Source organism: Salmo salar, chromosome 12 (genome assembly GCF_965601325.2).
Source record: "Salmo salar chromosome 12, fSalSal1, whole genome shotgun sequence".
Classification (NCBI taxonomy): domain Eukaryota; kingdom Metazoa; phylum Chordata; class Actinopteri; order Salmoniformes; family Salmonidae; genus Salmo; species Salmo salar.
The window spans coordinates 34,386,916-34,404,925 of NC_138302.1; the positions used below are offsets into that span (position 1 = coordinate 34,386,916).

Here is an 18,010-nt window from a genome sequence, read left to right on the forward strand (position 1 = left end):
TTTATTCCATGTGTAACTCTGTTGTTGTCTGTGTCACACTGCTTTGCTTTATCTTGGCCAGGTCGCAGTTGTAAATGAGAACTTGTTCTCAACTTGCCTACCTGGTTAAATAAAAGTGAAATAAATAAAAAAGTATACCTTAGAAAGGGATTGTAAAGGGTTTAGAATTAGTTTGTTTTTAAACAATGACTTAGCTTCTAAATCACTTTTCTGGTCTAAATTGTCTGACTGTCATTATGATGCGTTCTTCTACAACCAGTGTGCATCTTTTTGAAAGCTTAAATTGCATTTGGATCAGACTAAACATCAGACTAAACTAGAGTCTATTGAAATTTGTTGTAGCCATCTGGTGTGTTTTTGTGGCTCAACAGATGCCCTATTTTTTTCCTTCATAATTGCATCAATTAATATCATTGAGGCAACTTATTCTACTTCGTCCATGTCTTGTAGGAGGATGCTGTTTCAAACCAGAGACGGGTACAGCTGGTCTGAAGCTCTTTGAAATGGAAACGGTTCTATCTTTGGAGATGAGGAAGCCTAAGGAAAAAATGAACCCATCCTCCATTACGAGCAAGGTAGGACTTATCAAGTCAAATCTATTCAAACAGGACACTAATGTTTGTTTCCATGTATTTGATATGAAATAAGTTAAAGGGACACTTCACCACTTTTTTGCCCCAGCACCATGTCAGTGTCTACATATGTGAAAATGACACGTTTATACATTCTCTATAGATAAGAAGAAAAGGTCCTAATAAAAGGATTTAAAAAAACTGAACAGTGATTTTCAAAGTTTATTGTGGCACGGAGACTTAGCTTGAAACTTCTTGTCGTTTTGTAAAATCACAGAACGTTTTTTCTCAGGACCTTTTCTTCTTATCTTTTTGACTACAGAACGTAGAAACGTGCCATACAAAGGTATGGTGCTGGACATAATGATATACACTGATTCGGAAAGTATTCAGACCCCTTGACTTTTTCCACATTTTGTTACGTTACAGCTTTATTCTGAAATTGATTAAATAAACAATTTTCCTCATCTACCTACACACAATACCCCATAATGACAAAGCGAAAACAGCTTTTTAGAGTTTGAGTTTAAAAACAGAAATAGCTTATTTACATAAGTATTCAGACCCTTTGCTGTGAGACTCAAATTGAGCTCAGGTGCATCCTGTTTCCATTGATCATCCTTGAGTTGTTTCTACAACTAGATTGGAGTCCACTTCTGGTAAGTTCAATTGATTGGAAATGATTTGGAAAGGCACACACCTGCCTATATAAGGTCCCACAGTTGACAGAGAAAGAACCAAGCCAAGAGGTCGAAGGAATTGTCCGTAGAGCTCCGAGACAGGGTTGAGTCGAGGCAAAAAAATATTAATCATTCTGCAGCATTGAAGGTTCCCAAGAACACAGTGGCCTCCATCATTCTTAAATGGAAGAAGTTTGGAACCACCAAGACTTTTCCTAGAGCTGGCCACCCGGCCAAACTGAGCAGTCGGGGGAGAAGGTCAGGGAGGTGATCAAGAACCCGATGGTCACTCTAACAGAGCTCCAGAGTTCCTCTGTGGAGATGAGAGAACCTTCCAGAAGGACAACCATCTCTGCAGCACTCCACCAATCAGGCCTTTATGGTAGAGTGGGCACTCTTCAGTAAAAGGCACATGATAGCCTGCTTGGAGTTTTCCAAAAGGCACCTAAAGGAATCTTAGACCATGAGAAACAATATTCTCTGGTATGATGCAACCAATCCAGAACTCCTTGGCCTTGAATGTAAAGCTTCATTTCTGGAGGAAACCTGGCACCATCCCTACGGGGAAGCATTGCGGATGGCAGTATCATGCTCTGTGGATGTTTTTCAGCAGCAGGGACTTGGAGACTAGTCAGGATCGCGGGAAAGATGAACGGAGCGAAGTACAGAGAGATCCTTGATGAAAACCTGCTCAGGACCTCAGACTGGGATGAAGGTTCGCCTTCCAACAGGACAACGACCCGAAGCACAGAGCCAAGACAACGCAAGTCTCTGAATGTCCTTGAGTGGCCCAGCCAGAGCCCGGACTTGAACCCAGTTCAAGTTTTTTATTTCTTATAAATTATAAAAACCTGTTTTTGCTTCGTCATTATGGGGTATTGTGTGTAGATTGATGAGGGAAAAAAACTATTTAATACATTTTAGAATAAGGCTGTAACGTAACAAAATGTGGAAAAAGTCAAGCCTTCTGAATACTTTCATAATGTACTGTATAAGGTAAAAAAAATTGTGAAGTGTCCCTTCCTAAGGGAAATTAGTAACACTGATATTATACGGATTGTAACGAATAATGCTAATGTCTTATTAATTCTTTACAGAGTGTTTTAACTACTCTCTTTGCCAAAAATGGCTATGATGAGCAGCCAGAGGTTTCTCTACCAAGTGAATTAAACAGTAAAGTCACTGTGACAGAGAAGTAAGTGATGTTCCACTACCAAAATGTCATATTTCATTCTGGGGTGATTTCTGCATGCACAATATCACTACCTGTTCAAGCCCATTGTTCTTTAGCAGTGGGTTTAGTAAAAGTCTCAAAATATGGATTGCTGTCTCTCAATCACAAAATGTCAAAAAGCAAGTCTTGTATATAACTTTGCAATTTAGGTAAACTACTGTATTTCGTTAACAAAATAAACATCTCCCAAAATAGTTCATTGAAAAAGAACATCAAGGAATCCAAGAGCAGTCGGTTTTTGGAGAAGGACAAACGCATTCTGGAAGAGCTGAAGAGTCTGCATTGTGACCCACATCCATTCTGCACAGTTTTGCCATTAGAGTCAGATTTCAGTAAGTAAGCAGTATTGGGGTATTGTTTTTAGTGTTATTGATTCGATAACACTTGCTATGAATACACTTTTGCTTTATAATGACATTCTTAATATGCTCAGGATAATGCCTTATAATTCACGGCACAGATGTTTATAGACATAACTGCCTATACATCTATAACTGAATTAATAAAGCATTGTGAATTGTTAGATATTACTTGAATTGTAAGATATTACTGCACTGTTGGAGCAAGAAACACAAGCATTTTGCTACACCCGCAATAACATCTGCTAAACACGTGTATGTGACCAATAAAATGTGATTTGATTTGATTATGAGCAGGTATAATAAATCCTTATGAAACAAAGTGGTTCAGTGGCACAGCAAATAAAGTGTTACAAGTATGCCTATAATGCTTAATGATGGGAATTCCTAGGAAGTGTGACAAAGTAGTCACAACCCCAAGATATGGGTATGCTTACTTCACTCAAATTCTTATTTACAATGACGGCCTACCCCGGCCAAACCCGGACGACGCTGGGCCGATTGTGCATCCCCCTATGGGACTCCCAATCACGGCCGGTTGTGATACAACCTGGAATCGAACCAGGGTGTCTGTAGTGACGCCTCAAGCGCTGAGATGCACCAATCAGGAGCCCGTATGCTAACAGGATTCCTGTTATGCATGCTCCCACAAACAATAATATTGTTGTTTAGGTTGTCTCAAACATTTAATCCCTGTATCTCATTCCATACCTTTTCAGCGTTTTGGAAGATTCTCATGCAAGGCCCCCCTGATACACCTTATGAGAATGGAGCCTTTGAGCTGTACTGTCAGTTTGGTGCTGAGTACCCTGTCAAACCTCCACTTGTGCGCTTTGTCACACCTGTATCCTTTTACACAAATGAATACATGAAGACAGTGTATTTTGTATTCTGTGACTGCATACTGCTGTTACAATGAATTTATTCCCATTACCCAGGACTTCTACATTTTCAAAGACGGTGGAATTTACCTGCATGTGAAGTAATTGTTTTGCTTCTACAACATCATAATTATCCCAACTCACGAGAAAGTATAACATCGTCTAAATCGCAACAGCTGGGAAACATTTATAACATTTACACTTTTTGATTCGCAAAGCAAACTATAGTTACATGCAAGTGCAAGAGGTTAAATTGAGGCAGGCTAGTGTGTGGTTAGGGTTAGGGTAAGGTTCGAAAACGAAAACACCTCATAACAAAAACACCCATGGATTTGAAATGCCGCCACTCTCAGAAGATCAGACTAAAATGGACCACAAATATAGCTCTATTGATACGTTTCTGGTGTGATTTTAGGCTGAAATATCATGTTTGTTAAATGCTTTCATATGAACCATTCTGAAATATCCTTAATGTGGACAAAGGTGTACCACTGCAACGTAAACAGTGTGGGCCGTATCTGCCACAACATATTTGACCGTAACTACTCGGCTCACATAACCATGAGAGAGATCTTGGATGCTGTGTATGGACTGCTCATCGCCCCTGAACCTGAAGATCCGCTGGACAGGTTGACTTGAACAATTATTTGACACTATACAACAGTAATTCTAATTATTTTGATGTAATTTCAAATCCATCTTAGTTTCCAAATGGTATATTGTATATATTGACTATGTTGAATTCATGCCTACATTAATATTATCTAAATGAAAATGTTTTGTAAAAGTATTTTGGCAGAGGAATTCCTAACCAGCAGAGAAAAATATGAACAAGAGGCCAAGAAAAACACAGAGGAAACTGCAGGCAATTCAGTGGATGACATGGAACAGGTGAATGCACATATTCCCCCTATTTATTAAAAAAAAATATATATATTATAGTTCAGCAATTTTACATATTTAGATGTGTTTACTTACCTTAAAAGCAGTCTAAGGACAACGAGTGACTGCATTCCACACTTTGGTTTACAATGGCTAGTATATCAAAACCAATCTCCCCTGTTTAACATGTTATCAAATGTAATGCCCAATTCACCTCTTAAATGTAGTGTCACAAGAAATTTGAAATGTAAACATTTAAAACATGTGAACAGAAATGTGACTTTTTGCTTTTAACCCATCCTGAGACACACACACACACACACACACACACACACACACACACACACACACACACACTGGGATTTGAGGGAAGGCGATTTGAAGCAAGGCGTCAGACTAATTCTCATTATCAATAAGAATAAAATGCTGAAACACCATACCACTGTTGTGTGTAGTATACTGCTGTGTATATACAGCACACTTTCTTGGTTTCCAGGTTTGTCAGGTTCTACATTTGTTTGAACAGCAAGTACTTTTGTTTAACAGCATACATGGTAAGATAATCCTTTATTGTTCACTTACAGAAATTGGTGGGTGAAGAGTTGACTAAGAAGTTCACACCCTCACATCTAATTTGTCCGCTAACCAAGAAGATGTTCATTGATCCAGTGAAAAACCAGGATGGAACGGTTTATGAGAGAAAGGCCATTGAGAAACATCTACAAATGTAAGTGGGTTGCTGGATTCTGAATATTGATTAAAATGATACATTCATGTACTACTACTAATAGTGCAGTCAAATTATTACAACAAGTAAATATATGGTCATTCAGTAGTAACAGAATCAATTGTTTGTCATTCCTTACGTGCACAACTGTAGAACTGAAGCAACACATTGACAGCAACAATAATTTGTTGTCCGTAGTTAAAGGCTATGAAGCCTGATTGAGTTTTTCCTCTCAAAATTCTCCAAACAAAAGTATAAACAAGTATTTGTCAGGACTGGGAGAATCTTGTGTAGTCCGTTATGTCTATAAACATTACAATGGAATAGCTAAATGAATGAATGAATTGACCCCATTTTTATGAGAATGGTCTACACTCTTACCCTTTAACAGGCAAAGGACTGATCCAAAAACAAATAAACTTCTAAGACGAACTGACCTCAAGTCAGACACAACCATGAAGAAAATGGCGATGGAGCATCGCAAAAAGGAATATCTGGAGACAAGTGTTTGAAAACACAACATGGCAGCCAAAATGTATGTCTTCCTGTCGAATGCATTTTTGGGAGAAACATGATGATGGTGAGGGTGTTACTCATTGGGTTATTGAATGGTATGAGATTTTCCAGAGGGCCTTCATCTATGCGGGGGTTGTATCGACGCACTTCATGGGCAACTAGCTAAGATTTATATTATGCACATTTTCTGTTAAACTCTGTTATTAATCAGGAGCATTTGTTTTATGTTAAGATGAGTTGTGTATCACAGTTGTCAATAGACTGTTGTGATAATCAGATATCTAGGAGATTCCCAATATCTTGATATAATGACATGGGTTACTTTTAAATATGCTGTTAAGCCAAATTCAATGATTCAAAGTCGAGAGCCCACATTAATGATGGTGTTTTCAGTAGTTTACTTGAATTAAACTTAACACAGTGATTTAAAGAGGCAATCTGAAGTTACAAACAATAACAAAGAGGACACCCCACCACTGATACTGTAAACAGCTGAGGGATGGTGCTGGAGGTACGTAACCACTCTCAAATTCATAGACATAGCTATGGATGCAAATACTGACCATCCATGATATCGAAAGCATCGTTTTAACCTTGTTTGAAGGCTATGCTGTGTTTGTTTACACGTATATTGTTTACAAACAACGGTGTAAAAAAAGCTTATAATTTGGTTTCTGACGGGTTACGACAGTTGAACTAAGCACATGAGGCATTTATACGTTGTTTCCCTCAAGAATCAATGTCTATATGTGACTCATTTCAGGAAACTAGGCGTATGTCGCGCGTCACTACTTCACAGGAGAGCCATTTGAACTTAAACTTTTTTGGGGGGCAGAAATGCCTTCTGGAACATGTGAACTTTCATGTGCCTTAACAACAAACTTGTATGCCATCTGTAAATACGAATACAATTGTAAAGAATTGGCACCTTTTTTTCAATTTTCGACTAAAATAACATACCCAAATCTAACTGCCTGTAGCTCAGGCACTGAAGCAAGGATATGCATATTCTTGGTACCATTTGAAAGGAAACACTTTGAAGTTTGTAGAAATGTTAAAGGAATGTAGTGATGTGTTAGCCAGCAGAAAATACAGAGCATAGCACCGTGATTGGCTCAGTGTTCAGTCACTCATGGTGACACTACGTCACCGCCAAGTCTAAGGGGAGAGCTACAAAATTCTAGCCCCTTGGGTACTGCCATAGAGTTACTGTAGATTAAAAGTGCACATCCAAGAAGGCTCAAGGTCATTGGCCACAGATAAAATGATGTCAGTTATATGTACAGTAGCTTTGATTGGACTGATCATGTCAATATCATACTTTCAAAAATGTTGCTAGCAGTCATCATCATGAATCAAGTCGACAATCTACTGGCAAATCCTTTTTAATCCTTGTCATATGAAGATAAATAATGGAGAGAAATGATAGATAAAACGTATTGGTGCTCATTGGCCATTGGACATAAACATTACACAAAAAGTTGGAAATTGCAAATTCAACAATGAGTGGTTTGGAAGTAATCAGTGACAGTGGCTAACATTAACTGCAAGCATTGCAAAGCAATCACTAGTCTGCTATTCAGTGGAGTGGCTGTGTGGTCCCAAATCTGGGATTAATGGGCTCTTTTCCAAGTTTAAAATGATAAACATTCTATTGTGTTATTGACTGAACGTTTGTCTATCCCATGTGTAACTCTGTTTATTGTCGCACTGCTTTGCTTTATCTTGGCCAGGTCACAGTTGTAAATGAGAACTTGTTCTCAACTGGCCTACCTGGATAAATAAAGGTTAAATAAAAAATTTGAAACCACATTTGTTTTAGCAAGTCAGCCTTATCAGCTATGTGTTTTAAAAGGCAGTAAATGAGGCTGAATGAACAGTTTCGCTGTCAGACAAGGCTCAGCTGATAGCCAGGTGTAGCAGTGGTAAGATGTTGGGACTCTGCTGTTGGGACAGCTTTATGTAGGCCCTAACAGTTTGTGGGCACCCTTTTGTCACCGTTATAGTACAATTCATGTATTGTTTAGTGTTGTGTAGTGGCTTTGCTGGCCTGCATCAGACATGATTTTGTTTTGTTTGCCCCACCAAGATTTACATGCTAAAATAGCCACTGCTTTTTCATAACGACAACGACAAGTTTGATGTTGGACAACAATAGAATGTTCATGATGTCAATGCGACAACTGTCGATAGACGTAGTATAAACCAGCCTTTCGTCTTGAAATCCTTGGTTGTTTAGTACATGGCCTCACATGTGAATCCTTAAATGGATGGTGGGGCTAAGGCTTAAAAGGGTGTGAACGATGCTGAATGGGTGTAGACAAAGTAGTGCTCTCCAGTAGGTTTACCAAAACATTCAAGGGCCATTTTCTCAAAAGTGGGGTTACAAGTTTATCAACTTTCAAAGCAGAATTACTTTCCCATTGTTCCTCAGCTGCAGTGTATGATATGCCATTTTTTAGCTCTGAGTCTCTACTTTTATCCAATGTAAAAACCACAATTTCAAGTTTTGCTACATAAGACCGAATCGAGCCCGTCGGTCACATATAGTCATTCATTTAATAGTCTAAAGATGTATATAGCAACTGCAGATTGCCCTTTTAAAGAATTATATGATATCAATTTTAAAAAGTTAAGAATAAACTTTGGTTATGATCCTATTGTTTAAGTATTTCTTGCCTTTTTTCCTCCATTTGTTTGATCTATTTGAAATATTAATTGATAATTAGCCTTAGTGTTTTTCTTTAGTGATGAATCCACCTTTGTCGGATCAACACCACCTACACACCACACAACTCACCAGGCCAGAGCCAGGACTCTCAAAGGGGGTGGGACTCCCAAACTGATGCAGCTCTACGCAACTGTTTAGTATGTGTAAAGGTGGTGAGAGTGCTTTTGTTCTGACTGCTAACACATGTACGCACGCACACGCACACACGCACATGCAGGCACACGCACACACGCACACACACACAGTGGCAGAAATAACTGTAATTTTCAAATAGAGTAAAGAAAATACATTAGAAGTAAAGATAAATATAGCAATTCTATTGTCTTTCATTACTTCTAACAAGGTCAAACTAGCAGGTTCTTGTCTCTTCAATTGAATTGAAACGACAGAAGATGTTTTATCACCATATCCATTCCATTCTGATGAACTGATCTGCGTAACGGTAAGACAAATTGGTGGTTAATGCACAGTGTTTGCACTCTATCATCTACTGCACATGCTGTGGGCTCGGGCTAATGTTATTGCTATACAACTCATGAGGCCTTTCAGAGCTCTGATGCAAACCTCAAACGTGGTGCAAATCTGTCTACTACAGTATTTCCCCGTAGAAAAACATACTGGCACTTTTTCAGAACGGCGCACTTCTATTGAGAACGAAACATTAGCGAAATAAAATCCATTGCAATTTTTGGAAGCATCGAGATCACCAGTATGCTGGGGTTTTTCTTTCAATGAAATAACATTTTTCTTTCAATAACAATTATTGTAGGCGAGGTGGAGCAGGTGGGTCAGAGAGAGAGAAAGGAAGGGAAGGTGAGAAACAGAGAGAAAGGAAGGGAAGGTGAGAAACAGAGAGAGATGGAGTGGACGGAGTGTGTATTTCAGAGCTGAGAGCTTTAATATGATGAGTAGTCTAGCTGGCTACTAGGCCATTAACAGAGAGAGTGAGAGAGAGAGAGGGGAGGAGAGGGAGAAGAAGCGAGAGAGCAGCATCTCTGCGTTAATAAAAGAGGCTTTTTGCAGGAGACTGATTAGAAATATAATTTCCTGACTCTCTCTTTTTTTTTCTCTCATTAAATTGGTTGATGTAGGCCTGGGATATATATAATAACCTGGAGAGGGGTGTACAATAACAGAGGGGTGATAGAGTGAATCCTCACTCACTCAATCACACACACACACAGAGTTCCTTGCATGCACACACACACACACACAGTGACAAAACGCTAGCTGAAACCTGACGGCGGGCACGTGGCGCAGGCGCTTAAATCTAATTCTGCCCTCGCCGCTGTGATTTGTTTCCACGGTAGTTTAATCTCGCCTGTCTCTTCTGTCCCTCAAATAAAACCCAAGCATAAATAAACCAGCAGCTTTACTGTGAGACCAGCCAGGCACACGAACACCCACTCTATTTTTCTAACACCATGGTCGTGACCTATTTCTTTAAGATTCTACCACTGCTGTCAGGCCTATACACCCATGCAGTGTTAACTGCTATATTACATCATTATTGGCATTACTAATTACTATTTTTAACAGTCCGCATAATTATAATTATTAATTCGTCTTAATAGCATTTGATAATAATATTAATGTTAGTGCTAGATACCACTACTACAAATGTACAGTTGAAGTCAGAAGTTTACATACACTTAGGTTGGAGTCATTAAACCTCGTTATACAACCACTCCAAAACTGTCTTGCTAACAAACTATAGTTTTGGCAAGTTGGTTAGGACATCTACTTTGTGCATGACACAAGTAGTTTTTCCAACAATTGTTTACAGACAGATTATTTCACTTATAATTCACTGTATCACAATTCCAGTGGGTCAGAAGTTTACATACACCACTAAGTTGACAGTGCCTTTAAACAGCTTGGAAAATTCCAGAAAATGATGTCATGGCTTTAAAAGCTTCTGATAGGCTAATTGACATCGTTTGAGTCAATTGGAGGTGTACCTGTGGATGTATTTCAAGACCTACCTTCAAACTCAGTGCCTCTTTGCTTGACATCATGGGAAAATCTAAAGAAATCAGCCAAGACCTCAGAAAAACTATTGTAGACCTCCACAAGTCTGGTTCATCCTTGGGAGCAATTTCCAAACGCCTGAAGGTACCATTTTCATCTGCACAAACAATAGTACGCAAGTATAAACACCATGGGACCACGCAGCCGTCATACCGCTCAGGAAGGAGACGCATTCTGTCTCCTAGAGATGAATGTACTTTAGTGTGAAAAGTGCAAATCAATCCCAGAACAACAGTAAAGGACCTTGTGAAGATGCTGGAGGAAACAGGTACAAAATTATCTATATCCACAGTCCTATATCGACATAACCTGAAAGGGCGCTCAGCAAGGAAGAAGCCACTGCTCCAAAACCACCATAAAAAAGCCAGATGGACAATGACCCCAAGCATACTTCCACAGTTGTGGCAAAATGGATTAAGGACAACAAAGTCAAGGTATTGGAGTGGCCATCAAAGCCCTGACCTCAATCCCATAGAAGATTTGTTGGCAGAACTGAAAAAGCTTTTGCGAGCAAGGAGGCCTACAAACTGACTCAGTTACACCAGCTCTGTCAGGAGGAATGGGCCAAAATTCACCCAACTTATTGTGAGAAGCTTGTGGAAGGCTACCCAAAACGCTTGACCCAAGTTAAACAATTTAAATGCAATGCTACCAAATACTAATTGAGTGTATGTAAACTTCTGACCCACTGGGAATGTGATGAAAGAAATAAAAGCTGAAATAAATCATTCTCTCTACTATTATTCTGACATTTCACATTCTTAAAATAAAGTGGTGATCCTAACTTACCTAACTAACAGGGAATTTTTACTTGGATTCATTGTCAGGAATTGTGAAAAACTGAGTTTAAATGTATTTGGCTAAGGTGTATGTAAACTTCAGACTTCAATTGTATTACAAAAAAAGATTGTTGTACGTAGAGTTGATCATATGCTGTAAATGTATACATATTTTCTAAATACACATTTATCTTGATTACATTATTACGAGTTAGCAAGGCCATTCTGGGATGAACCAGGCAGTGTTTCCCTGCAGAGTGAGAGATGGCCTGATAAGTAGAGGTAATAAATAGCCCAATCCAGGCGTGAACAGCCTTTTCTCTCTCTCTCCCCTTTCTCTCTCTCACTCACCCCAGCCCCTGTGGCCAAAAAGGCATCTGCTGCTCATGCTGATGTCATCTGGAGATAATAACCAGGCCCAGCGTGGCACCAGACCACAGCCAGCGCTACGCCTCCCTCCTCTCTGCCGCGCATCGGCTTACTGGGAGAAGATCTGGCAACCTGAGGCTGAGGAGGCTAGCAACTCATGCACTACTGCAGTCAGCCCCATAGACACAGGGTTGGGGGAGCAGTGAGGGACCGCAATAAGGGGTTACTGGGATCTGGCAACCTTCGGATGGAGAGTTTCAAGGATCTGGCAACCTCGGAGGTCTGCGGTAGAGATTGCACCCCCTGCAGGAAGCCCCATAGCTGAAGGGTGTTAGGGACTCAGCGAGGGGGATCTGCAGCGCACTGCTGGGATCTGGCAACTCGCAGCTATGGTGAAATACAAGTGCAACAACTCAACAGTCACCACACTGCTGTATAAATACTGAAATAACTGGAGAACCTTGTTTCCAGTGTGTGTGAGAGGTATTTGGTTGGCATGGCTAATCGAGTCTAACAATTTTACTCCCCTTGTCCTAGTCCTAGAAGGCTCCATCCAGCCCCACTACCACCTGCCTTACCACAGCTTTTCTCCCACAACCCACCAGGGACTCAAACCCTCCAAACCCCCCAACACATTACCACAGAGTGGCCACTCTCACCCTAATCCCCCTCCCCTGCCTCCTCCTCAGTGGTTTGTAGGAAATCTATTGCTGTGTCTCAAATGGTACCCTCTTCCCTGTTTAATGTTCTATAGGCCCTGGTCAAAGCTAGTGCACTGTATAGGGAGTAGGGTGCCATTTGGGATGCAGTCAATGTGTTCACTTTCCTAGAGTGGTTAAGAGCACCAGCAACATGGAATTGGAAGGTACATGTAACTAACTCGACACTCCTGCCATTTCCTAAAGGGTTTTTAAAATGGGTGTGAGTGGGAGAATTGAGTTACTTTGGGTGGGTAAGATGATTCAGGCCTGGTCTCTCCGCCCACCTGCACTGCGGACCATTACAATGGCTATTAAAGCTCCTGCTAGCACGTGTCAATCTCTCCATTTGGACTCTGAGGACTATTAAATGACTGGATGGGCTGCTGCTTTCTACTTCTTAGTCTGTCTGTTTCCCTCTTTCTCTGTCTGTCTCCTCCTCCTCTCTGTCTCTTTTTAACTCCATCTCTCTCTCTCTCTCTCAGTAACTGTCTGCTGTCTGCGAGCATCAACTCCTCGGCTGACACCGATGCCTGCCTGCCTGCCTGCCTGCCTGCCTCTCTCTCGCTCTCCATCTCTGTGGAGGAGAGGAAAGTTGGAAGCAGGGTAGACAGAGAAATCAAATTGTCTTCCATCTAATTCCCTCTGACATCCAATTCAGACTGCTGGAGGAGGGGGTGGGCTGTGGTGGTAACCTGAGGAGGAGGGATGTGTGTGTGTGTGTGTGTGTGTGTGTGTGTGTGTGTGTGTGTGTGTGTGTGTGTGTGTGTGTGTGTGTGTGTGTGTGTGTGTGTGTGTGTGTGTGTGTGTGTGTGTGTGTGTGTGTGTGTGTGTGTGTGTGTGTGTGGTGGGAGGGGGGTCAGTTAGCTGCGGGCAGATATTCAGAATTCAGATATTCAGAATCCCCCCTCGCTCCGTGTCAGATGGAGCGCAGATCAACCAAGGGATGAAGGCTCCCCTCAAGTTAACTCACACACACGCACACGCACACGCACACGCACACGCACACACTTCAAGGATAGACTGACCAATACTCTTTCTTTCAAAATAACGTTTTCTTTCATGTAACAACCACGCATGAAACAAATACCACCGAAAGCAATTTAAAGAGGCAATTTAGATTCATTTGAATAATCTACATACATTTACATAAATTGCAATCAATTGCGCAAACAAATATCCCAAACACTGTGACCGACCTAAGTAATACACACCAAAAGAAGCAGTATCAAGAGACCGAAGCTCATCGCTATCCAGGGATGGCTTGAGAGGAAATGATGTCATAATTAAAAGGTATTGGTATTTTTCTCTCAGGGTCTCAGCAGTGCTCAGCAGGTCAGCTAATACATGGTCATCGTAGAGCCACAAGGACCGTGCTGGTCAGAGTATCTATCTCCATGGTGACTGGGACATGTCCACTCATATACCATTTTCACTCTATCGTGCCGACCCCAACCACAAACTGCTAGTGCTGGTATAGTATGCTCACCCTGTACCAGCATGCTTCCAACATCTTTATAGGGCACCAGGTAGCCTAGTGCTGGTATAGTATGCTCACCCTGTACCAGCATGCTTCCAACATCTTTATAGGGCGCCAGGTAGCCTAGTGCTGGTATAGTATGCTCACCCTGTACCAGCATGCTTCCAACATCTTTATAGGGCGCCAGGTAGCCTAGTGCTGGTATAGTATGCTCACCCTGTACCAGCATGCTTCCAACATCTTTATAGGGCGCCAGGTAGCCTAGTGCTGGTATAGTATGCTCACCCTGTACCAGCATGCTTCCAACATCTTTATAGGGCGCCAGGTAGCCTAGTGCTGAGGGTGTTGGGATAGTTACCGAAAGGTCGCTAGTTTGAATCCCCAAGGTGAACGATCTGTCGATGTGCCCTTGAGCAAGGCACTTAACCTTAATTGTTCCAGGGTCTCCCGTTAATAATGGTTGACCCTGGCTGTGACCCCACTCTCCCAGGGCGTCTCTAAACACATTTCCAATTCACATTTGTATTCATACACAATTGTACATGTGTGAAATAGGACAAATATAAGCAGCCACTAAAGTGGATGAGTAACCAGGCAAGAGCAGTTCAGCTTGGCTCAGCAGTGAGAAAAGGATAACAGTGGGACTGACTGCCTGGGCCGTTCTGCAGACCAACTCCTTCTCTTTGTCATGCGTCTGTTTCTGTTATCACAGCGCCCTTCAGTCCTCCTACACAGCCTATGGAAGCCCCTAAATCCCCCTTTCTTTCTCTTTCTCATTATTTCTGTCTCTCTCTCTACCCCATTCTATCCATCCCTCCTCTTTCTCTTCCCCATTTGCGCTCTTTCTGTTACTTCCCTCCGCTCTCTTTCAGTCTCTTTCTTTCTTCCCCTTCTTCTGTCACTTTCTCTCTCTCTCTCTCTCTCTCTCCCTCCCTCTCTGTGTGTTGGCTGTGTTGGCTGACTGCTCTGTGGATGGCCGCTCCGTCCCGTGAGTTCTCTGACCCTGACTCTCCTCGACCCCTCACACAATGGTGCTTCACACACTGCCACCAGCCTCACTGCACCCCCGGTATTCACTGGGAGAAACACAGCGAGAGGGTGAGATACAGAGAGAGAGGGAGGAACAGAGAAACAGAGGGAGAGAAAGAAAGAGAGAGAGAGAGAGAGAGAGACTACTATTTACTATAACCTACTACAGGTGTGCACAGTGAACCAAAAGTGTGCCCCATGGAAATCGGTGGCTACAAATGATAAGATCTTGCTGGAGCAGTGCAATGCTCTGATCTGTAATGGATTCAAAAAAACACCACCAATTCTATTTCTAACTGTGTGTACAGAAAATATTGATGGAGCAGAACATGCTGGTACACACAGGGGGCGGGAGCTGGCTGAGTTCTCTCGTGTGTGTGTGTGTGTGTGTGTGTGTGTGTGTGTGTGTGTGTGTGTGTGTGTGTGTGTGTGTGTGTGTGTGTGTGTGTGTGTGTGTGTGTGTGTGTGTGTGTGTGTGTGTGTGTGTGTGTGTGTGTGTGAGAGAGAGAGAGAGAGAGAGAGAATAAGTGTATGTATGACAGATTTCTGGACAGATTCACACGAGGGAGCTGCCACTCCTCGGTCACTTGCTTCACACCATGCCAGGTCAGCAGTGGGTCAGCACTAAGCAACGAAGAGAGAGAGAGAGACAGAGAGAGTGAGAGAGAGAATGACAGGACCCTGAATGTAGATAAGAGAGAAGAAATGTGAAGAAGTGGAGCTGTACAGAGAGAGAACGAGAAGCAGAGAGAGAGAACGAGAAGCAGAGAGAGAGAGAGAGAAGCAGAGAGAGAGAGAGAGAGAGAGAGAGAAGCAGAGAGAGAGAGAGAGAAGCAGAGAGAGAGAGCGAGAGAGAGAGAGAGAGAGAGCGAGAGAGAGAGAAGCAGAGAGAGAGAGCGAGAGAGAGAAGCAGAGAGAGAGAGCGAGAGAGAGAAGCAGAGAGAGAGAGCGAGAGAAGCAGAGAGAGAGAGAGAGCGAAAGATCAAGCATTCATTTCTTGTACAGCACATAGCAGCAGGAACCATGGCACAGTACCAAAGGAAACGAAAGGCAAGAGTTGAAATGAGAGAGCGTTTGTTTTCGATGGGTTTCGGTTTGCAATGACTGAAGTGAAGAGCACATTTTTAAGTTCTAGTTCAGAGTTATGAGTGGGCTGTTGTTTTCAATTAGAGCCATGGTTTCCCTCCCATGTTTAAATATGCAATGCTTGGTTGTGAAACCATTTCCTTTGATGGACTGCACAGCGAAATGAGAGGAAACCAGTATAGAAAAGGCACAGGAGGCATGGGAGAGCGTGCAGACACACTGAAATAAATCTGGAGTGATTGCAAGTGACATGCCTCCGGCTCCGACATCCAAACTCGATCAATTAAACATCAAATCCTGGTCCTCCACCATAGTTTTCCCTGCCAAACCCGTTCTTCATTGCTTTAATCCTCAATGCTGAAACCCAGCCCAGTTCCCAAGCTAGTGTGGAGAAAGAAAACAATCAAAGCATGTTAAAGTAGCCCTATAGTGCAGGGGTGTTTGGGGGAAGACAGTATGTGTGTGTGAGTGTCTGTGTGTGAGGCATGGTGTGTGTACGTGTATGTGTGAGCGAGGGAGACAGTGTGTGTGTGTGTGTGAGAGGCATGGGGGATAGGGTGTGTGGGCTGTGGCCAAACCCCTCCTCCTCTCCCCTCCATAGCAGGATCTTGGCTGCATTCACAGTGCAGGCATGTCACTGTCTTTAACGAACTCTGACATCACACAAATCACTGGAGCGGTTTCTCGGCAACCGGAGGGGATTTTGGACCCCGGTGGAGCCAAAACCGTCTTCCAGTGGGTAAATTGATTCAGTGGAAGTCTTCACAGATAAACAGCCAAGTCAATAATCACCGCAAGAGCTAAAGTGGGACGTTGATTCAGTCTTCTGTTTTCCTGCCAGTAGACAGATATCAGAGAGGTCAACTCTGACATACGGCCAGAGAAACGCCTGCCCAGTCTGCCACATGCCCGTCAAGATAGGAAAGACGTGCTGTTTTCACATTGTGGCGAAATCCCCAAATCTATTTCCCACTCACTCTTAATCTTCCCTCATCTTTTTTTCTCTTTCAACCACTCCCACCAACTGTTGTTCATTTCTTTCTGTCTCCCCCGTGTGGCCGTTGACATTTATAGGCAGGAACGCAGTCGATGCACCGGAAACCCAAACCAACATTTGACAGTTGAGTGTTAATTTGAGGCAAAATTTGAAAGTGGTGAAAACTCATAACTCCCAACTCCAAAGTTAAGAGTATGATGTCATATCACATGTTTATCTTGTGAGAAACCCCATACAATGTGAGTGATACGCCAGAGGTTGTGGGCATGAGGTTTGTTAATTGTAAAATACTTCAATTGACTATTTTTTATCATTATAAAGTAATTTAGCACACGTCTAATATATTCTGGTAGAAAAATGAACGAGCGGTTCTGCAAGCATCTCCAATTTTATGCTGCAGGTGTCGGAGCTTAATTTGACCGTTTTCTACAGCAGGAAAATAATCCTGCAGCGAAAGGATTATTATGTGGATAAAAATTTCTGTACATTTTTGTAGGGTATCTACATTTTTCGTAAGTGAAGAACAAGTCTGATTTCTTACTGGAGATTACAAACTATTTAAACCTCAAATACACTACAAGTTTTACATTTCCTGCATTGCATGATGGTTCTCCTGCAACAGGGTGATCTAATTAAGATCCTACACACTCTCCCACCTTGAGATAAAGAGTGAATGGTAGGCCTCAAAGGCTGCATTTAGACAGGCAGCCCAGTTCGGGTCTTTTTTTCACTGATTGGACTTTTGGCCAATCACAACAGATCTTTCAACATCAGATTTTCTTCATAGCTGATCTGATTGGTTGAAAGACCAATTAGTGAAAAAAAAGATCAGAATTGGGCTTCCTGTCTAAATGCAACCAAAGGTCTGTAAAAATATCACTTGTTCCATTCAGTTTCATCATTGCTCTATAGATATTTTGGCAAATCAAAGACACCCCAAATAAAACCTATTAGGAAGT

The 18,010-nt window shown here is 41.9% G+C and overlaps 1 protein-coding gene across 2 annotated transcripts in view; it reads left to right on the forward strand.

Moving 5' to 3' along the window:
* Positions 1-8,511, forward strand: part of LOC106564892 (uncharacterized) — a 28,594-nt gene extending 20,083 nt beyond the window's left edge. For both annotated transcript variants that reach the window (XM_045691273.2, XM_082958872.1), the window contains 8 exons: positions 451-575; positions 2,350-2,447; positions 2,682-2,818; positions 3,565-3,689; positions 4,210-4,355; positions 4,515-4,617; positions 5,193-5,335; positions 5,727-8,511. In XM_045691273.2, the coding sequence (XP_045547229.1) occupies positions 451-575; positions 2,350-2,447; positions 2,682-2,818; positions 3,565-3,689; positions 4,210-4,355; positions 4,515-4,617; positions 5,193-5,335; positions 5,727-5,847 (998 nt within the window). In that variant the 3' untranslated portion in view covers positions 5,848-8,511. The remainder of the gene's footprint in view (positions 1-450; positions 576-2,349; positions 2,448-2,681; positions 2,819-3,564; positions 3,690-4,209; positions 4,356-4,514; positions 4,618-5,192; positions 5,336-5,726) is intronic.
* The last annotated feature ends 9,499 nt before the right edge of the window (positions 8,512-18,010 follow it).